The sequence below is a fragment of the Muscardinus avellanarius genome (genome assembly GCF_963383645.1).
Source record: "Muscardinus avellanarius genome assembly, chromosome: 5".
NCBI classification, from domain to species: Eukaryota; Metazoa; Chordata; class Mammalia; order Rodentia; family Gliridae; genus Muscardinus; species Muscardinus avellanarius.
In genome coordinates this window covers 52072371-52096229 of record NC_137790.1, presented here as the reverse complement: position 1 = coordinate 52096229, position 23859 = coordinate 52072371, and the positions used below count along the sequence as shown (strand labels likewise).

At 34.3% G+C, this 23859-nt stretch overlaps 1 protein-coding gene across 1 annotated transcript in view; it reads right to left on the bottom strand.

The window, feature by feature from the left end:
• Positions 1-23859, bottom strand: part of ZPLD1 (zona pellucida like domain containing 1) — a gene marked incomplete at both ends in the record, with an annotated part of 37845 nt that overhangs the window by 2417 nt on the left and 11569 nt on the right. The window contains 7 exons of the mRNA XM_080696360.1: positions 2880-2988; positions 4156-4327; positions 9644-9724; positions 11154-11251; positions 15776-15848; positions 17634-17815; positions 21529-21749. Coding sequence (XP_080552486.1) covers positions 2880-2988; positions 4156-4327; positions 9644-9724; positions 11154-11251; positions 15776-15848; positions 17634-17815; positions 21529-21749 — 936 coding nt within the window. The remainder of the gene's footprint in view (positions 1-2879; positions 2989-4155; positions 4328-9643; positions 9725-11153; positions 11252-15775; positions 15849-17633; positions 17816-21528; positions 21750-23859) is intronic.

Here is a 23859-nt window from a genome sequence, read left to right as displayed (position 1 = left end):
GGAACTGCATTTGAAGGTAGATAAAGGTAGAATTAATTTATCTGGTTGATGTTTCTGATAGCCTCCACATTTTCTAAAAAGCACCATCTGAACCAACAAAAAGAAGTAGATATTTTTTAGGAGACTTTTTCACACCCCACACTTCCATCAAACCCTTTTGGCCTTAACTTATACATATATTCTAAAAGAAGCACATGAAGCTTCTGGAATTAGAACATACTGGAACACTAAACTTGGTGAGCTCTTCAAATATTATATTGCTACCTGAGGATCCATAGGAGAACAGCAATAGCAGCAATGCCACAGCTGTTTGAATTCCAGAAATGACAGACAAATTATCATTCTCTGCCTTTATCTCATAGAGAAAGTTGCAATAAATAAAAATATCAACATCTGTACAAAGATATATTCAGAATAAATGATTTTCTTTTTATTGCTAGTAAACTATTTTTAAAAAATCTTTATCTATGTAGTAATATCAACAACCTCTATACTTTTTAGTTTCCAGTGTGTCATGTATGCTAACAGTCTAGCCCTCAACTCTAAGATGCCTGAGGGCATAATCTATGGGCTGGGATCTTACAGAGTGCCTGTCCTATGTAGAGTCTAAATAAATATACTCATGAATAATTAACTATTCATAAAACTCAATTATACTAGTTGAACAAGAGTTTGGCTTAGATTTCTCCAGAGGAATTTAGATTACAAAATAATAAGGTATTACTGCTTCCCTGTTTTTGTGCCAGAATTGGACCCACAGGTATTTCCCATCTAGCAGTTTTAACATTTGGGAGTTTAAGTAAAAACACTTCAGGATGTTAAGAATTTTGCATTTTTAAAAATTTGAATATTTTTCTAGATCAACTAGCAAAATTGTTAACATTTTGGAATAAAATAACTAAAATAGATTCTATTTCATTAAAAAAGGAAAGCAAGGTTTCTGAGGTTTAACAAATTATTAAGTTTACCCAAGTCAGATATCTAGGGGAAAATAGTGGTTCAAAGGAATAAATAGAGCAAAACTTCCAAGTATTAGAGCTTTTAAGGGAGAAGAAATCAAGCCTGAAATTGGACTTGTCTACATGAAATTGGCCCTAGGACCTGTAGATAAATTTTAGCTGGCCTAGGCTAAAAAGGACAAAGAAAAAAAGAGTAACACTGGTCATTAAGCCAAACATTAAGTTTACATAGGATTGGCCTGTCGATGGGCATGGCTTGAGTTCTGAGTTCTATATTCATGGGGAATTAAAAGAAAAAAATATGGATATTATAGTATTAGAATAAATATTGTTGTATAGAAATCTCTAAGCAGTGAGGTCACCCTGATCACCACAAAGGGAGAACATCCTCCTGCTCTTTGTCAAAATAAATCTAGAGAAAGTGAGGCAGGGCTGACAGGTATCAAGAAGATTTAAAGATGATCCCTCAGGTGCATGGACAGTGGGGAAAACTAGGGTGACTCAGAGATGACTGTCGTGTGTTGGTGAAGAAGTGACACACTTGAAATAGAAACAGGAGAGAAATTGGAAAGAAAGAAATCCAAGCTTGATATCAAGGCCCTGTGCTAGCTCTTTGAGGAGTTAGCTTAGATAGTTTGGCCAGTTGGACATGGATGGATGAAATCTGCAAACCTGGATAGTTGGTTAGCAATACTAGAATTAAAGATTGCCAACTGGTAATGTTCACTGGAATTTTAGGGATCCTAGAAAAAAATTGGACTTTTTAAGAATTCTTTTACACTAATAATTATTCAAATTTTGTAATACTACAATTTAGTTTCGCCCAAGTAAAAAAAAAAAAAAAAAGAAGAGATGAAAAGCAATTCACCAAGATGGACAGAAAAATCTAACTGAAAATGAGTATCAGCCTTACAGCTAATAACAAATGAAGATAATAGGAGTAGCATATAATCCAAATCAGAATTATTGTTCTATTAGGCTAATTCAGGACTAATTGAGGTAGAAAAAGTCTTGAAGCCTGATTTTTAAAACCCCTCATTTAAACATGAAGAATCATTGTTTCAGAGAAATGAATTAAAGTTCCATGTCATATAACTTATTAGAAAAAAAAAATCTAGTCCTAGAATCAACGAGATTTTTCAACTTTAGTTTTAGTGTTGTTTACAGTGTAGTCTGTTTTATCCAAACAACAAAGTGACTCTGGGTTCACATAACTTAAAACTATACCCCCTTGTAAAAAATGTGTATACCTGTATCCACAAGGTTTTCATGGGATTATATGTGTATAAACAATGGTGTCTATTTGTCATATAAAATCATTAGCATGAATACATTCACTGGATGGGAGCACATAATATACAGAATCCTGGAAGGCAGCAAATGTTACTTAAATTGGACAATTTAGGGACTGTTTAATAGAAATATTTGCAAAGATATAGAAAATTTACAAGATAAGTTTTCTGAGCTGTGGGTTAAGGAAAGGGTTTCCAAAATAGACAATAGTTTTATGGAGAAAGTTGTCTGTCAGAAACAGTATAGACTTCCCATGGTTATGTCCACCCTCTGATAACATCACAGAGAAAGCAAAGCAGTAGGCTAAGGGTTGCTGTCCACAGAGTAGAGGGCAGGGCAGGGAGTCTACAGTAGATACATGCAAGTAATGAAACGTGTGTGTGTGTGTGTGTGTGTGTGTGTGTGTGTGTGTGTGTGTGTGTAGGCATATGTAGGGAGGACGATATTGTCTTTTGTGTGAAAGTTGAGTAAACAGGAATCTACTGTGAAATTAAAGTGGCTTAGCAGTCTATCCTTTCTCAGTTAATTCCTGCTACTTAGGAACCACTTTCATTTCTGCTTCGAAGCCAAGAAACAAGCTATCTTGGAATCACCTATTCCTCCATACAAAAGAAAGAGTACTCCTACCGCTCCTGGTAATGATGGGGCCAGCAGAGAGGACCGCATTTCCGGAAGTGCTCTGGGGGCTCCAAGTTGTCCTGCTCCCAGCATCTCTCCTTTTTCTGTTGCCACAAATCTGAGGTGTTAATGAAAACAAATGAAATTCTGCAGTTGCACAAAATTGTTTCTTTATGGCCACTTGGAAAGCAGATTCTTTTGGAAGAGACACCACATGTTTAATTTTATTCATTCCCTTCTGCGCATTTATTTAATTACTTTGCATATAACTGCTACAGTGTTTCTTATCCTGGCTTGGGCCACATTTCTTATTTCCTCCCGCTATAATTGCATACTGCCTCATTAATTTACATAGCTCAATGGCGCTTCTGAAAAAGAGCTGTGTTTATCAAACTCTTCTACTTTTATTTCTCTCAAGCCTTTAATAAATTCCTTCCTAAAATGTTGGTCAGCACAGACCCAAGGTAATGTGGAACTCTCCATTTACCTCCTAGTTAAGACCAAAGAGATCAATGAGCGTGAAGAAATAGTTTCCTATTTATCCACGAACTGAGAAAAATATAAACATATTAAAGGTACTTCAAAAATTTTTTCATCCGCATTTTTCTCATTGATATTGATGCGAGTCTAGGGAGCCTGTCAGAATAGAATTTAAAACATGTTTTATTCACTACTTAACTGCATCTCTATTTTAATGGTGGCTACATTAAATTCAGATTCATACTTTCATAGCTTTTAACTTTTAATTCAAAGGATGCCTGGTACCAGCCTGGCCCCCTCCCCAGATTTTCCCATCATCCTTTAGTCTTCTCAGGTTGTTTTATGTGTCTGAGACTTTGGCCACACTTTGGTATGAGGTGTTTCTCTCTCCTGATCTTGTTCCATTGGGGTTCATTCATCTTCAAAGACACATCTGGGGCTCATCTTCTGCTCCTCTCCATCTTTCTCACAGGGTTGAGTACCCTTTCTTTCTAAAACTCATATATTTATCTGCTTTTGTGCCACAAGATTTTTGTCTTTCTTTTTTCATGGCTATCTTATGATCCTAAAAGATAAGCTAATTGAAATCAGAGTTTGTGAACATTTCATTTCTGTATTCCCAGTATAATACTTGGCACAAAGTAACCATTTAATATATCTTTACTCGATGAATGAATAAATTCTACTCCAAACTATTTGACCTAATGCATGTCCACCTTCTACACAGAGATTAGATCCTGACATCTGATAACTTTTCATTTTAGATCAATCAAACAATTCAGAATAAAGTTGCTTAAAAACATACTGGCATAAGAAAGGGGCAGTCATCAGCTCTGCAGAGCTTGGTAACACAATGCAGGAAGACGGTGGACATTTTCTGATTCTTGTGTTTCACAAACCGGAACACCTCAAATGAAAATCGGCCCCTCTGGCTTCTTCCATTTTCAATGACGGTGGTCTGAGGATCTTTGTCACAGCTACATTTTAGGGAATGTGAAAACAGGGTATCATTGGAAAGTGTCAAACAACCGGGACTTGTGAATTAATTTCTGTAGTATTAAGGGTTTATCATTACATTATGAGCTAACAGAACCATTCCACATAACAGATATTTCATACGAACATAAGTTAATTCAATAGCTTTTGACAAGAATAACCTGAATCATAAAATTTGAATAGATCAGTTTCTGATTATAATATTACTGCCAAATTTTAGTAGTACCATGCTTTTATATGATCCAAAAACCCAAATAATAAAATATATAGCAAATATATACCTCCCAACCTTGCCCTTCTCCATACTATTCCATATCCACACACTAATCTTCCAGAAGTGATTGTCTTATATAATTGTATATTTTTCCAATTTATATAAAAATAGAAGCAAAATAATAAATTCTTATTGTTACCACCCCAAGAAAATGATACTTTCTTCAAATATAGCAGTGTATGTTAAGGTTATTCATATTAATATTTAGGCAACCTCCTTATTCTCTTCACGAAATGGGGTAGTATTTTAACACATATGTGCTAAAGTTTATTTCTTCCATTTCCTATTTATGTACACTTGCAGTGTTTTAGAAAATCAAATAAGGGACCTGAGGTGGATGGGAGGGGAGAAAGGGAAATTTACTAATGTACATGATGTACATTCACAAACCTATCAAAGTCGATCACTAATCCAAACATGAAAAAGGCTAAATGAGTTATGTGTGTATGTATGCCTCTACAATCTTGTACCCAATTAAGATGTATGACAAGCCAAGCATGGTGGCACATGCCTGTAATCCCAGCATTAATGAGGCAGAGACCGGAGGCTAAGTAGCCTCAGCTACTTAGCGAGGCCCTTCACAACTCAGTGAGACCCTGTTTCAAAACTAAAAAAAAAAAAAAAAAAAAGGCTAAAAAATAGGGCTGGGGTGTAGCTCAGAGGTACAATGCCCCTGGGTTCCATCCCTAGTAACAAAAACAAAACAAAGATGTATGACAATACACCAATAAAAAATAATTTTTCTCTTTAAAGGCACTACAATAATGAATAACCTTGAAATACATCACTTTGAATATGTAAAAATACTATCCGTAAAATATATTTCTATGATCATTCAATAAATATTGCCACATTGACCTCTATAAATATTCCATTTTTTACTTTGCCATCAATGTATAAAAGCAATCCTTTTTTTAGAGCTTCATCAATAAAATATTTTTGGATAAGAATTTTGAATTGTTCTCTATTTGATAGTGTAAACTATTGCCATATAATTTTAATTTACATTTTTCTTGGTGTGAATGTGTTTATGTATATTTTTATATACATAGAGTCATTTCCTTTGCCCAAATTCTTTTGTGATGTTTTCATTTTTTTGTTGTTTCTTAAGTTCTTTTTTAATTATAGGTGCATTATGATTAAATGTAATAGTGAGGTTCATAGCGAGGCATTCATATATGTATATATATGAATAACATTATTTGGCTCTGTATGTATTAGGAAGAGCAGCTCATGATTTCCTACATAAATTGAAAGTTAACTTTTTTGCTGAGTTCTATTCCAAAGTTTTAAAGGTACTTTGCATGTTTTATCCGACCACTTTAAAACTGTATTTTTACATTTAAAATAATAATTGATTTTGAGTTTACTATGTTATGCTAAGTGAACTATAGATCAAATACTGTTTTTTCTTTTATAGTTATCAATTGCCCAGTGGTATTTAAAAAGTTCCCATTTTCTCCACCAATTTTTAGTATGACACTCTATCAGATACTAAATTCTCATACTTTGGGACATATTTCTTAGCATACTATTCTGTAATATTCTTCAGTGTATCTATTCATGCATAATATAAAATTCCTCTAATAAGTTTGGAGCTGTTCCTAACTACAATACCTGGGAGGTCTACACTCTTTTCATTTGTATGTCGATACCCTACTTGTCTTTCTGTGCTTTGTTTTGGTATTGGTCTCTTTTTTAATATACTAGTTTATGGTTCTCTACTTAACTTACTTTTTCAAATAACCAACTTTTCCTTATTGTATTGTGAAATGTTGGACTATATTTTCATTTTTATATTCAAGTGTTAGTTGTGAATTAGTTTAAATTTTTAGTGGTGAGGACATTTGCTTTCTGATACTGAAATAAATTGTTGCCTCTCTACATATAGATGATTAACTTTGTCACTTAGATCCTCATTGTCCACACTTCATTTTTTGCTACTAATATTAAGTTTCCTAAGAGACAGAAACTCTCCAAATTGTATTGTATTCTGACTATGTCTTTTTCAGTAACCTAGCTTATATTTTATAAAAGTTTTAATTTCATTTACAGCATCTTTTCATTATATCAGTGTAAGTGTTCTTTTGAGAAAATATTTCTGAATTTTATTTCTAAATAATTAATTCTGTTAATTTAGCTCCTTGTAGAGATTATAATTATGTATTATTATGGTCAGACATGGAGTGAGCCCTGATAAATCTCAGAGTTAATGTAGTTAAGTCATGAGAGTTGTAATTTAGGCTGCTGTGGCTGGAAAAAGTGAGAACTTGGGGGTGCAATCTTAGGGATTATGCTTGTATCTTGGAATCTCCTTGCTGGCTTACTCTGTGTTTTTGGTCTCCATGATGTGAGATCAAAGACTTGCATTCTCCCTCTCTCTGCTTTCTGCAGCCATGCTGGCCTCACAATGAACTGAACCCAAGATTTCCAAAGAAACCATGAGCAAATAAACCTTCCTTCCTCTAAATTGTATTGTCAGTTCTTAGAGATTTTATCAGTGAGATTGTTGACCAAGACGTGCATATTGTGCATTTAATAAATTCTCATGACCACATTTTACTTGTATCTTTCTAAGTTAATCTATTCTACATTTTCCTTTATATCTGCTTCTTTTTATTTGTATTTCTTACTCTGTCTTCCACGCCTCATGCTTCCTGCTGTATCTCTACTCCCTTGATTTTTTCTAGTTCTCTCTCCCTTTATATAATGTATCTATTATTTTATTTTCTTCTTAAGAGCTCCAATTCCCTCATTGCTTGCTCATAGCTTTACCTTTTACTGTTCTATTTTTATTTGCCTAAGTTCTGCTATTCTATCTTCATAACTTTGATTGCTTTTTAATTATTTTTCAATTGATGTTGAAATGTTTAATTATGAATACTAGCTGTTCCACGACATTTTTTCTGGTGAATTTAGTTCATCTTTGCAATTTTTCCCACCATTTTTATTATTTTCTCCATAGAACACTGGAATACTGCAGGAAATGCCTGCATTTTTTTTTAAATGAAAGATTTGGTTATTCCTTGACCTGCTATTCTTAGGAGTGCCCTCAGGCAATGTAGAATGATAATAATGATCTTCCCCAAGGGTTTCCTCAAATCAAGGAGTTGTTGTACAGGGCCAAACAGCTGTCTCGGTGTGAGGCAACTGTGCACGAGTACTCTCTAACTCTAAACTTGCATAAATTCAAGGTGTTCTACCAAAAGCACTTTGTCCCACAAATCCCTTCACCAGTCTGTCCTGGGGGCTCTGACTTTATGAAATCCACCCCTTCTCAGGCTCTGGGCACTCTTCCCTTGGTTCCTCATCTTCCTCTCCTGGTGGCTCCCCATCTAGGCTGGTTCCTCACCACTCCCACCCAGGGGGCGCCCTCTCCTTTGATCTCTGAGCTGCCTCTGAAATCTGCTGTCATTAAGACACACTAGCATCCGCTTTCCTTCCCTGCTTGTTCTGCCCCCCCACCCACTGCCTCCTACACTGTTTTCTCCTAAGCTGCTTTTATTAACATGAGTGCATATTTTGTAACTTATAGATTTTCTTTTTCCTCCTACATTAACTACAATAATATTTTAAGAGTATCTTTGTTCTGTTTTGTTTTTCATCTATTTTGTCATCTCATTTTTCCAATAAGAAAATTGAGAAGATGCAGAAATAAACTGCAACTACATTCATATGAGAAATCTGATAAACATATTTCAGATTATCAGTATGCAATCATTTTAGAAATCTCAGAAAAGAAAATCATACATAATCACATCATGTATAAATACCACTGTGAGCCTTTTTAGGCTTTTTCCTTAGAAATTTTCTATCATATAAATGAGACCTATTATATATACAACTGCAAATGGTAATTTTTCCCTTCATATTTTAATATACTTAAATGTTAAAGAATTACTAATTTCCAAGTATTGAAGTACCAAGAAGACAAAAAGGGAGAAGGTAAAGTAGAACTATTTCTTCCAGTTAATAAATAGCTATATGATTATAATACCTATTTCAACTCTCAATTTACTGATTCTCCATAATTCAGCTAGCCATTTTTATTGCTAAATATATAGTTTGTTCCCATGTTTTACTATTTTAAATAACACTGATAGACTAGAACATAAAAATATTATAAAATATACTTTTCAAATGATAAAAATAGAAACAAGCAATATGAAGTCTTTTAAAGCATTTGTTATACATTGACATCCCCCCATTTCACCTATCTTAGCACTTCTAGCAGTAGAATATATGAACGTCAATCTGACTATACATTCTGAACATCATCTTAACCTTGATTAGCCAGTAAGACATATTCTCTTGGTTTCCCATTATATTCCTCCCATCATGTGTCAATAGCAGCAATGATCTGAGCTAGCTGCATTTTATAAGCATGATTAGGAGACATTGCTTAACTCTCAAGTCTTTCTGCTGTCAGATAAAAACACTAAAAGGGAACTAGGATGATGGAACGGTTTTATGATCAATGTCCCCTTTCTCCAAATGTAGATTACATTCACTCTATCACTGTCTATTGGGGGATGAAGTTGAAGCTATTGGCTCTGATAAAAAAAGAGTGGTAGGCTTTATTATACTTTCATATTAAATACTGATAAATGAACAAAAGCATCTTGGGGTCTAAATTATCCAGACCATTACTTTAATTTTACTCTCTTTTTGACATATGATGAGAATCTAGCTGCAGATAAGTAACACCCTTCCATTGTCTTTCTCTTACTGCAAACAAATCCTAACTGTGCTATTCTTAACCATCCTATCCCTACATCTCCTAAACATATTTTTATGGTGGGCCTAATATTAGTTACAACTTCCATTCAATATCCTTAGCAGAATTTTGTGTTGAAAACCATAATTAACTTTTATGCTTTCAGTTTTACAAGCACTAAAATTTCAAAATGTAAAACTTTAAATTAAAAAGCATCAAGTGTTCCATAATTTATCTGACCTAGATTTTCCATTTCAATTATGTACAGCTGTTTTTTTTTTATTGATTCAAGACTTGAATGCGTACCTAAGAAAGAGATCATATCGAATATCATCATTTGGGTTTCCTGATGGGGTTGTGTAGCAATAATCCATTAAGACATTCCATCTGCAGAGAAAGACAAACAAAATCTAGAGTCATAATCCTCTTTTGGGTGCAGGTTAAATAGTCCCAGGGAAATAAAAATTGACAAACTTCTTATCTCATGGAATATAGTTTTCTATTACTTGTTATTCACAGATGCCTCTTGCTTATTAAATTTTTTCTCCTAAACCCAAAGTATTTAAAAACTCTGTAACAAACTGTCAAACCTCCATCAAGTGAAGTTAAGGCTCATGATAACATACAAAAGAGAGAAAGAGAGAAAGAAAACATAGTTTAAGGCAAGCAGTCAAAGTCTACAGGAACAAAACTGCAAGCGATCTATACAGATGCATAGAAGCTGTGATGTTTCTCTATGAACAATGATTATTCTTTAGTTTACATAAGTTACTACCTAACACTGGCAGATAATTGAAATAAAAAATATAGAACAGGAGTTGTGTGCATATGTCAGAATCAGTGGAGGTAAAAGTGGGAATTCATGATAGGTACTTTATTAAATAGAAGAAATCCATGAAGCAAATGCATAACCTTCCTCCACAAGGCCATATTGGCCCTAGATTTACTATAAAAATACTAATTTATGAGAAGTTAATAAATAATACGGAAAAATCTTGCATTTAGTAATAAAATTTTAAAGAATTATATCTCCATTATTAGTGAAAAAGGGAAATAGTAAAGAAAAAAATCTCTATCATATGTCAATCTCTTGAGGACGCAAAGTATAAATAGCACACAGGGTAGTATTCGATCTTCAGCTTTTAAGTTCTCTTTCAGTTGTGAACATTTTTAATGTTCTAAGAATTAATAGAAGACTTTACTGATTTTGTTCTTTGATGGGATGTTTCTAGGGGTTGTTTTACATAATTTTCACCCAGATCTTTAAGAGAATATTTCATTTTTTAATAAGTAGTAATATAGCCAGGCGTGGTGGCGCACGATTGTAATCCCCGCGCTTGGGAGGCAGAGACAGGAGGATCGGGCAGGTTCCAAGCCAGCCTCGCGCGCTGGCTTAGGAGACCCTGTTTCCAAATAAAAATGTAAAAATAGGTCTGGGAGTGTAGCCCAGAGGCAGAAGGGCATCCAGCAACCCCAATACCACCAAAAAAAGTAGAAATATAAATACAGAAAAGTATACTAATTAAACATTTTTACAGAATGACTGTATCTGATTTATCGTCTTTGTGATGAAGAAAGAACGTCCCCAAAATCTCCCCATGTCCATCTACCAGTCAATACCATTCCTTCTTTATGGGAAGACTTGTTGTTTTCCAATTAATGATATAAACTTCATGATTGGTTTTATTTTATTAACATTTCTAAATGGTGAGGCAATGACAGTACTTTTAAAATTGAATTTTAAAATGTATGAGCTAACTTCATGACTCAGGAGACTTATTCTTCCTATCAGCAAAAGATAAGAATTTGAAAATACCTGCCATCCAGATTAGTGGCTTGTACAGCTGCAAATACTTTGGTTTTCAAAGGTAATCCTATACTTGGAATAATTAACTGCTGACTGTAGGTTGAATCCTAATGATGAAATAATAAACAATTACCTCCCCAACAATAGAACGGTTACCAATTAAAACACTGTTGAAAATAAAAAAGAGCAAGTAAATAACCCTGAATCTATACAACCAATTCCCAAAAGGATTTATTTAATTCTCTTATTCTTGGCTGAACATCTCTTAAATCACATTAATGTAACAAGTTGATTTATATACATAAATCTTTTCTGTTTCTGTAGTTTAATCATATGTAATAGTTCATGTTCATTGTATTGAAATTACACTTGATGGTTAATGATTAATATTCAGTTTGCTCAATATTCAGTGGCCAATGTTCCACTTATTTAAATTGATATTCCATTTATCTAAATAATAATGGTATCCAATATTCAGTTTATTTAACTTATATTTACTTTAAATTAAGTAATTTACTGTGGGGGTGTTAGGTTATAAAATTTAATAATCTTTCACTTATCCCAAATCACTTATCTGGCAATTTCAAATTACTGAAATTTAACTTAAAGCCAAAAAGTGAAAACAAGACATTCTGTATGTTGCAAAATGCATGGCATAGACTTTCAAATTCCTTCATGGTGCTTCACGAAAGGGTATCTCAGGGCTTCATTTTAACCTCTTGAATTTTATATCAGTTCTAGTGTTTACTTGTATCACTTCCCAACCAATATTAGATTAAAGCAGTAAATTAGAAATTTAAAAGTGGCATTTAAAATTTGATAGTGGACAAAACCTAAATTATAGAATTAAAAAAAAAAAACTCTAGTAACATGCCGGGCGTGGTGGCGCACGATTGTAATCCGGCGCTTGATAGGTGAGACAGGAGGATCGTGGGGTTCGAAGCCAGCCCCGCTGGTTTAAGAGACCCTGTTTCCAAATAAAAAATATATTTAAAAAATAGGTATGGGAGTGTAGCCCGGAGGTAGAGGGGCTTCCAGGAACCCCAGCACCACCAAAAAAACAAACAAACACACAAACAAACAAAACAAACTCTAGTAACTAAATCATTTAGCTTATAGTATTGCCCCCTACCAATTTAGTAACTTAACTATATTGCTGTTTTGTAGCAAAAGAATATTTTTAATGCTCATATTGAAATATCAGACTCACCAAAGAAAAACACAATGTGGTGAAAGTCTAGAAGGCTGAGAAGAAAGCAACATATTTTGAATTTGGAAAACTAAAACTATACTAATTCTAATGTTTTGCTTTTGAAAACATCACATTAGTGTGGGACATTTCAGGCCCACACAGAGCCAAATAAATGAGAAATTATGTATTAATCTTGGTACCCTCCTATTTTATTTTCTGCATTTCTAATTATTTTCTGTTTTTACTATCACCATGTCTAATCCAGATATTATTATTTAACAATCTATTTGCCTCCCCCCCCCCTTTTTTTTGGTGGTTCTGGGGTTCCTGGGCTACACTCCCAGACCTATTTATACTTTTGTTTTTTGGAAACAGGGTCTCTTAAACCAGCATGGCTGGCTTCGAACCTGCGCGATCCTCCTGTCTCCGCCTCCCAAGCGCGGGGATTACAAGCGTGCGCCACCACGCCTAGCGTTATTTGTCTCCTTTTCTAAACTCTCCAAATAAACTATACTTCATTAACTATATTGCTCTTACATCTTATAATTGTGTCAATATTGTCCAAAAGGATGTTGACATTTTTACAAGTAATACTCCATGAAGTCATTTGTAAATGATATCTGATTCAGTTGTGGTTTTACTTATATATCGTAATTTCTTTCCTCCTCAAATTGCTTATAAGAGGTATGGTTGTTTTTATCCTTATTAGTACTACACAGTTCCTTAAGTTATATTTATTTTAGCTTTTCTTAAACTTTTTAAAGTATTCATAATTACCACGATCCAACTTGAGATTTGCTGTTTCTGTCCCAATTCAGAATGTAATAACATTTAAGTACAATTCAAATACATGATGGCATCCTCAGTTTCCAAGGAAGAGAAAACTGTTATTTTTATATTATACAAAAGTAAGGCCAAGGTTTAACTCAGAATAATCTTTATATATGGAAATCTCACTGACAATAAATTACTGGCCTTTATAAATATAATTTTCCTGAATACATTTACTATATCCTAGCATACACAAAAATAAAATATTGTGCTATATCCAAATTGTGTGCAACTTTTTTACTAAAAAATAACAAACCAAAGAATAAGTGTGCAGTAGTAGCTATGTAATGTGATTTCCATCATTCCTAGAGCTACAAATAAGTAAATTTTGCATGTGAAATAGATAAGTATAGCCACTAATGTTTGGAAAATGATATTTAATTTTGAATGCTACATCAGAATTACACTTGGATACCTAAATGTTAGTGTTCCAGAGAAAAATAAGCACATTTTGAAATGAATTAGGAAAAAAGATTATTTTTTCTAATATAATTACTAATTTTTTAATGTCTTGATAGGGAAATACTAGGATGGCACATTAAAAACCAGTTTGGGACATTGGAACTCTTCTGTAGGACATAGCAATATGGATGCAAGTGATTACAATGGTTAAAACCCGCAGAATGAACAGGAAGCATGAACTAAAGGGGAATAATGGTCTTTAGTTAACAGTAATGTGTCAATATTGGCTTACAAATTGTAATAGACATTTCAGGCTTATACAGCATATAACTAATAAATAAAATAAATATAAAACTAGTTCATCGAAAATTGTTGGATTTTATTAAATACCTAGTTAGTAAGGAACTTTGAAATTTAAATTTAGTTTTTTTTAACCATTAATAAGACTTATAATGCAAACTGATTAAAAATGAAAAACTCTGGCACCACCTATTTCATTTATAGTCTGATATCAAAAATGTTACCTTTACTATAGAATTAAAATATTAAAATTATTATTAAATTATGGGCTTTTATTTAGCATCAATGTTTCAGAAACTTTTGAACACATGTAATATTAAAAACAAAGCTACAATACCACTTTTAATATAAAAGAGAGAATTTACAAAAAATATGTCCTCAAAGCCAAACATCAGAAAAATCAAATACATTTTGATTTTTATTCTTTTCCAGGGAGAGAATAGTTTAATTTCACAGAAAACAAAGATATCATTAAAAGCCATGTAGATAGATTCTTTTTTTTTTTAAATTGGGAATTCTCATTTTTGTCTCATTCAATTATAATAAGTAATACTGAAGCCAAACCAGTTACTTCAATTCTACCTCAGAGAGAACACATATAAGTCAACAGATAGTGATTTCTCAATTTAAATATTTTTATATAAATAGTTCTCGCCACAATAATAAATATCTGGCCATATCAGCTATGAATATTGGCACATATTTGCTGAGTATTATAAAACTAAGAGACATGGCAATTTCTCTTTGCAGAAGAAAGTTTAGGAATGACAAGAAGGCAATCTTCATTCCAACACATTTTAATTTGTTGTTTGGAACTCTGTGGTGTCAGACTACAAACTTATAAACATGATTTTTTAAAATGCCTTTGGAAAATGTCCTACTACAATATTTATAGCTCATTATATTCAAAGTATAAAGCACTGACTTTTAAATCAGTTGCATGAATTATAACTCAGAACCATGATGACATGAATAATAATGCAAAAATCAGATTCATAATTTACAAAAATGTTGGTTGATAGATTGAAAAATTGATATTTAAATCAGGCATTTAAAATGTATGAATAAAAATTTTTAATCAACATGAAAATATCATTTGGGGGATTAATGTTATAGTTATAAATAGAAACCCATGTATTTTTCACATTTTGCTGCCACTGTCGATATTTACATGATAAAAGTTTAGACAATGCCATGTCGTCCATCCAGATTACTTTGAGTGTGACAAAATTATCATCATCTAAAACCCATATTGAAAATATTAACACCTTCATCACCAAGGATGCATTTGGACTTTCCATCCTTCAGTATGACAAAATGTTATTCCCAAAATCTTAATGCTGCTGGGCATGGTGGCACACGCTTGTAATCCCTGCACTTGGGAGGCGGAGAGAGGAGGATGGCGCAGGTTCAAAGCCAGCCGCACTGGCTTCAGAGAACCTGTTTTCAAATAAAAAGTATAAAATAGGTCTGGGAGTGTAGTCTAGAGGTAGAAGGGCTTCCAAGAACCCCAATACCAACAACAACAACAACAAAAAAATTAAAAAAAAAATCTTGACGCTGACTGTGGTTGTACACACACACACACACACACACACACACACACACACACAGAGAGACAAAAATATATGTATATATAAATGTAGAAAGATACTTGGAGTATCTTACAGAATCACAATTATAATATGGAATTTATATCTTTTATCAACTTTTAGAATATTTGATGGAGTTAGCAGTATACCTTTATGACTAAGAAATACGAAAATAATTGTAAATATAGATAAAAATTACCAAAGTATAATAGGGTTAATATGACGTTCAGTAGATATTTATATAAAAGCCACTAACATAAAGGGCTCCTCACAATAGTGAAAGGGAAAATACCATCCTTCACTCATCAACTTACATTGTAAAGAAGCAGGTTCAAAGTGCTGACAAATGTTCCATTGTTCTCTCTCACAGAAATAGCAGCTGAGGATCTGGGAGAGATTTAGAAGAGGTAAAGCACTGATGAGATTTTAAATTAATTTGTTAGTTATATCTGAATGTTAGATTTCAGGCAGCAAAACTCTTGAGTAAGCCTGACACACTTCTAAGTAGGCTTGGAGTGGGTATACTATTTAAATCATTGAAAAGATAAATAATCATAAAGGAGAACCAAGTAAAGACACTGCCCTCCATGATCATTTTATTTATAAAGTCATCTTTTTAAATTTTGCATTACATACATAACACTTTTTTAAAATAATAAAAGTCCTTATTCTCATTCCATAAAAACTGGAATGTAATGCAAGTATACTTCCATCAATTTTATTAGAACATTACGTGGTAAATAGTAGATTTGTGATAAATATTGATTGAATGAATGAGTGGATTTCTGTGGATATTAAAGCTGATGACTGTGTTCAGTGTGGGGTTTGGGGACTGAGTGAGAGGGGGTTCTTTCTACATCAGTATCCTTTGGACCAAAAAGGCTTGTTTTTATCATTTTCCACATCAAAATTTTGCTTTCGACAGAGGTGTTTATAATCACTATGCTATTAAAAACATTTATAGCTATTTTTTAACTGAAGCAGAATGTAGCTTCCTTGTTTCTTTATTTAACTAAACTTAAACAATAAATAATACTTCATAATAGCAAGCCCTAAAATTGGAGAGGAAACATTTTCACTCAGTCAGTTCATTTTGTCAAAAATATTTGACAAAATCCAGGCAACAAGGCTGCAGTGTAGATGTAGTTATGCCTTGGAGTATATACTTTGTGATGATAAATGAATACAAGAAGATGAACAATGTCTGTCCTCATCTAGAGCTCCATGTCTTTGTGTCGTGCCACCTTTCCTGTAGACACAGGTATTTGTACACCTCTGCTAAAGTCACAGAGACTCTGGAATCTGGTGCAGTAGAATTAATCAGTGAAAATATATAACAGAAGGCAGAGATAAGGCAGGGCACAGCAGTACAGTTACTGAATGCCTTACACACTGGAAGCATCACAAGGATTCAGTGCTGCTCAATTACTCATAGTTCTTGGGAAAATGGGACAAGGAAAATCTGAGGTTAGATAGACAGACTGATAATTAGACTCATTCTTGAGGTTTCTTGAAAGACTAGGAATATAATCACCATGTGACCTAGCCACACTACCCTTCAATTGCTTTCCAAAAGAAAATTAGAATACTACAGTGATATAGACATACCCACGTTTATAGCAGCACAATTCCCAATAGCAAAATTATGGAATTAACCTAGGTATCTGTTGACAGAACAGTGGATAAAGAAAATGTAGTATATACACACAATAGAATTTTACTCAGCCATAAAGAACAAAATTCTGTCATTTATAGTAAATTGGATTAACTAGAGAATATTATGCTAAGTGAGATCAGTCAGCCTCAGATAGTTGAGTCATGTGTTTACTTTCTTAATTGGAAGCTGGAGAGAAAATAGGAAACAAAAGAGACTTTAGATGAATGAAGAAAAAGGTCAGTAGAATAGTAGAAGGGACCAGAAATGGATGTGGGGACGAGGAAAAAGAACAGATGGTGGAAGCAGTTCAAATAGTGATATGTTTGTTCATTTATGAAGTCATCACTACCAGCCTTACTAATATGTTTAGGAAGGGCAGATAGTGGGGTGGGACACAGAAGGAAGCACATCAAGTGCTAGGTGCTTGTATGTTTTTATCACTTTGAACCTCACTATAATGAACAATTATAAACCACCAATAAAAGTATTCCAAAAGAAATAAAACATCAACTTACGAAGCAAGCTGGGTGTTATTAACCAAGTATTCCAATGGGTAACTACAACTAAATTTGTAAAGAAGCCCAGGTAAATAGCTGATGATTGTTGGTGGGTCTGGAGTATCAATGTATCCTGAAATATTTCCTATTTGCACTGAAGTTGCATTTCCATAAGCACTGACACCAGGAATTGTGGATACCTGTTAGAATGGAAGATCAAGATCCATGATTAAATGTTTAAATCTAAGCACTTAATATGCAAATGCAACATTAGAGCAGGGAAGGTCTGAGTTTTGGTTCAACTGTAATAATATACTGTGGTTTTAAAATTATACACACATAATTTTATTCATAATGAAATATATATATATATATATATTTTTTTTTTACATAAATGAAACCCCATATTTACCAGAGACACTTTATTATCCTTTTATAAGTAAGAAATGAAAAAATAATGGTGATGTGTGCATATATGCCTCTACCATCTTGTACCCTCTTAAGATCTATGACTACAATGCAGCAATAAAATAAATCATGGATAAAGTCCAACTTTTTTGCATGATTTAAAATTCACCTGTTAATCTCACCCTATTTTCCATGCTAACATGTGTGCAATCATGTGTTTAATCCTATGCGTGTGTGAATGCGTGTGTGTGTGTGTGTGTGTGTATGTGTGTATGTGTTAATTACTGGGGATTGAATATGGGCATTCTAACTACAAGCTATATGCCCAGCCCTTTCTAACTTTTAAAATTTTTGAAATAGGGTCTCAATAAGTTGCTTAGGGCCTCATTAAGTTGCTGAGGTTGGCCTCAAATCTGTGGTCCTCCTCTCAACTTTCCAGGTACTGGGATTACAGGCTTTATATCTCCTGGATGCCACTCTTGATAACAGTGCTCCTGCTCCAACATCCTTGTTACTTTGGCCTTTGTGGATGGATACTCCTTTCCCTCCCCTTCCTCCCTACCTCTTAGGATCTCAGTCTTCCTGGTAAGCTTCCCTGGCTCCCCTACATGCGGTGTTTATTTCTCTCACAGGAGTAGGAACAGCACAGGAGCAGCCTGCTCACAGTACCCTCCAGTCATCTGTAAGCTCCTTATGTGCAGGGACCATTCTGGCCTTGCTCACTTCCACATCTTCAACACATCATCAGCACTGTGGACCCCACAAATAATTTTTGAACACATAAATGAAAATCTCAAATTTTCTAAGTATTATTCTTCCCAAGGTCTTTCTCTATAATTCACAGAGTTTCTCATTCTCTTCTGTTGTAATAGTTCATAGATCAGTTTCAAAAGGATACTAAACTTGCAGTAGTTATGGGGAAATGATGTCTGTGTATTTTCTTGGGAAGGCTTAGCTTTCGTTGGATTCTCCCATCCTAGTGAAACTGAAAAACCACCATTTTAGGAATAATCAAAAATGTTCCTGATCTTCATACAAAGAACTTAGTTTCTTCTTCCACCATGAAAATATACAAGAGTATTTAATGCCAGAGCCAGCCGGCAAAAGTACGGGTTCAGAAGAGAGGCGTGAGGATGAAGAATTCAACTCTAAGAATTTGATTCTCAGAATACTTAATTTATTCTAAAATGGAGGAGGCACCAGCCTACTATCTCTACTGGCCGACCCCTGCTCCTGGGTCAATATCTTTACCGGCCGACGCCTACTTCTGGGTCAATATCATCTATTGCACCAACACTGGGTTTGTTTTTCCAGAGGTATTTATACAGTTACAGGTCAATCAAAATCATTGTGCTACCACCACCAGAATACAATAAAGACCAATCCAAAGCACATATTTTACAGATAGGTTAATCAGTACCCTCATGCCGTCACCATCTGATCTTCTCCCAGACCTTTTTTTTTTTTTTTTTTTTGGTGGTACTGGGGTTCCTGGAAGCCCTTCTACCTCCGGGATACACTCCCAGACCTATTTTTTAACATTTTTATGTAGAAACAGAGTCTCTTAAGCCAGAGAGGCTGGCTCTGAACCAACGTGATCCTCCTGTCTCCGTCTCCCAAATGCGGGGATTACAAGCATGCGCCACCACGCCCGGCTTCTCCCAGACCTTTTATTTTTAACTTTCCATGACCCCAAACCTTGTTAACTCTGGGCAAAGGGCAGTCAGCTGAGTCAGAAATATTCATTTAGGGGAAAGCCTTAATGGCTCCCCACAATTTAATAAATATTTTCACCTGATATTACTGAGACCTGAGATACAGTATTTTCAACAATAGAAGAATAAATTTTATATAATAATCTAATAATGCATGGGCAAAGCTGAGGTGATTACCTAATTGATGAAAAAAGCAAGAAGCTTTATTAATGAAAACATTTTTATGCTAAACCAGTGACTTAGTAGTCTACTTAATTTTTTTCATGTAGGAATATCTTCACAGTTGACTCCAAAGCAGGGGACATTTAAGACACAATATGAAAAATAAGTAAGCTTTCCCCTTCTCCTACCATTTGCTTGATTTTTCTAAGTATAACAATTCTGTCTGGGAACACATGCACATACAGTAGTTTTTATATCAGAACTATACATCTCTTTATAAAAGCAAAAGGCACACACTTTTTTTTAGTTTAGCCTTTTGCCTGGATTATTTCTAGGCAGTTTACATCCATCTCTGGCATGGTAGGAGGAAGAGAAATGCCACGAGCCTCCACACCAGCTCCCTCCCTCTACAGGGAAACAAGACATGCAATAATCAACCTACCTCACTCTCCCTTAGGCCCACTTCATAACCTCTGCACACAATTCAGAGAGATGAATAAACGTTTTTAATAAAAAGAGTCAACAATACTCAACCTGCAGGCTTGGAAGTGGTCTTGGGCGTAATATTTTAACTGCCCTTTGGGAAGAGATAAATAAGGTGATTCAAATGAAATCTCTTTCCCTGTCATTTAGGCCCCACCAAATCTGAGAAAGCATGGCCTTAGAATAATCAAACTTTCCCTTTTATTTTCAAACAATAGTTTGTGAAAACTAAAAGGTATTTTCTCTTTTTTCAATAGGCTAAGCAATCATATGCATTGTATTTCCTTTTGGTCTTTGTTATAATTAACCAAAAAATCATATCTAAACAAGAAAAATATAGTAGTAAGTGTATTTTGGTGTTACTGAAATCTCGCCATCAAAATATATTCACTTCAGTTCACTTAATTCTCTGGAGAGTCAATTCCTTATTCAATTATGTTTTTGTATTCAATTAATTAATAAATAAGTGAATGGTGTAGACTACTAGTTTTCATTTTAGGCAGAAATGTTCAAAGCACCGTTTTGATTTTCAAGATGACTGGATAAAGTATGCTACTGGGATTTCATGGGTACAACTGAGCGTAAAAAACATTTCACAATGTAAACGACAGTCCCACACAATAAAGAACTTCGTGCCAAAAGCACTGACATCCCCCTTTTACAAAGCACTGAGGTCAGTCACTCAGTGGGAAACATGAAAGAAGATCCCAAGTTTCCCATTCTATCTTTAATCTTTCTTTCTGAATAAGGCCACTAAAGCAGCAGGCCAAATGGTTTGCAGCCAAGCTCACTGAAACACTGTTTGCCTGGTGAGATGTTTTCCTAAAAATCATCAAGAACGTGGCTAATGATGAACTGCCAAGAAATGCCCATCCATGTCACCTTACATAAAAGAATGTTGCTTAGAGGAACACAGCTGACCTCAGGCTCTCAACTTCCCAGCTACTATAAACAGAAACATTATTGGAAGATAGAATTGTGTATTTGGGAGGGCCAGCCTCTTAGAGTGAAAAGAAAGAGATTTGTTTCATTTTATTGAATTTTTTTTTCTGGAAAGACATATCAGGCTTCTGATTATTTTATGAAATGGGGATATTTTTTATTTATGACCCCAGACCTAGCACACAATTTCACACTAATCTTACCACTAAGTTGTTTCCACAGCCCTCCAACGTGCTGAGATTGATGATGAAAATGACCACTGCTGGAAAGGTGTTGTTATTGATGAAACCTCTGCAGTGGGAATCCCCATGCCTTCCATTCAAAGCCAGGTCTGTTTCAGAATAACCCGAGAAAAGTACTGTGCAAAAATTAATCTTCATCGTAATGGCCTGCACCCCACAGTAGACATTGATGTCTCTCTCAGCTGAAACAAAGGTATATAAAAAAAACTGTAAGTCCAAAAGCACAGCAAAAAGTATACAAATAACTTTTATATTCCCTGTTACATTTACCATCTTCTTAGTCTCACTCATTTCTAGACTCGAATACATCAAAATCCCATGTGCAAGTTATTAAGAAAAGAAGCCAGAAAAAACAGTCTTTGATTTGGTTATTTAGAGAGACCCATTCCCCTTCAAGTGTAAATTATAATTCACCTCTGTTTCCTTGTGCCTGCTGTTTAGTGGATGTGCATTAAATGTCAGTTGAGTACTGTTAAATGATAGGAGAATTGAGTGGAAAAATCAGGTTACTGAGGAAATTCAGAACTAGTGTAACTGAATTATTCAGATCACCTGTCAGAAGTAAAACTCAGCACAAATGATGTATTTTCCCAAGTGTACAAATGAAGCAGTTAAAATTCACCTTTAACCAAATTGCTAAGCACTTTGGTATTTGGTAACTCATCCCGGATATAAAAACAAAAGCCATCCTGAAGAATCCCATTTTATTTAGCCTATATTTAATCACATCAGAGAAAGGAAATGAAAAATAGTGTGTAAATATTATGAACAAAACTGCATGCCTTGCTCTAAGAAAATTTTTGCAAATGACTTTTCATGCCTCAATAAAAGAATGAACTAGGCATGAAACTATAAAACAACATTTGCCTGGTTCTCAAAGACCTTATGATTTATCAGTTATAAAGGCTTTCCCAGGTCTAGAGAAGTAAGAACACACACACACACACACACACACACACACACACACACACACACACATCTTCCCATCTCGAGTCATTTTTTTCTACACATAATAAAGAAAATGTACATAGAAAATAGACAGTCTGACTACTGGGGAGTAATAATTTCCCTGTTGGCAGATTTCACTTTTATCAGTTTCATTGGCTCCCATGGATTAAATTCTGCCCATTCCCAGAAAGAAGTGGCGAAGTCCTAACCCATGTCCTAGGTTCAGCCTGTTTTTGGAAATGGAGTTGCTGTAAAATTCAGTTAGGTACATAAATATTAGGTCACACTGGAGTAGAGGGTGGCTCCACTCAAATCAGACTGATGCACTTATCGAGGAACATGCCTGCAGTTGAAGAGACAGGTATCAGGAGAACACCAGGTGACCACAGGGATGGAAGGATGCATCTGGAAGCCCAGGTGTGCACTACTTTGTCCTGGAACACTGCCAGAAGCTAATAAATGACAATAAAAGATTCCTCCTGGGCTCTCAGGGGGTAGCATGGCCCTGCTGTGATTTTGAGCTTTTGGCCTTCAGAACTGTGAAACAGTAAATTTCCAAGGTTCTAAGTCTCCACAAGATATTAAGTTTCTATTGTTTTAAGTCACCTTTATGGTACTTTGTTATGGGCAGCATCAAGAAACTATACACAGTAACCTCACCACATTTTAACCTTGTTTCACCTATTAAATAAAGAACCTGAAAAAAGCATCAGATTTTCAAAATGTGAAAACAAATAAATAAGAACTGATTATGCCGTTTGGATAAATTACCTTGATTGTTCAAAAAATCAGAGTCAAACAAAATAAAATATATTTTTGGCAAATGATAGGATGTTCACTTAAGAAATATGTAAGTGCCACTGAAGATTTTTAGCATAGAATTAATTTGCTTACATAATTCTGTCCTAATTTAAGAGAAGACGTGTTCAATAGCACATCATTTTGGAATATTTATTCTCTATATTGTTTTTTTTCCTGGCAAAATGAGTCATATTTTGAAGATGTGAATAAGTCAATTACAAATATCTATGGTAATAATTTTAAACTCATTTTAATTACCTACAAAAACTGGGAAATCTTTTTCATGGAAAAAAGACAAATAATAGAATAGCTGTTGTAGAAAACTCCAAGCAATGTTCCTGATAGAAAAAAAATGAATTAATTAAAATATATTTGCCTTTACCAAAATAAAATAATAAATACCATTTAAGTTGGGGAAAATATCTCTATGGCCTTTGGTAACATTAACTATTTAACAGCATCCATAACATTTAAGTGATGCCCTTTCCTATAATTATATTGTTTATTTCTTTTTGTGGGTGGTACTAGGGATGGAACCCAGGG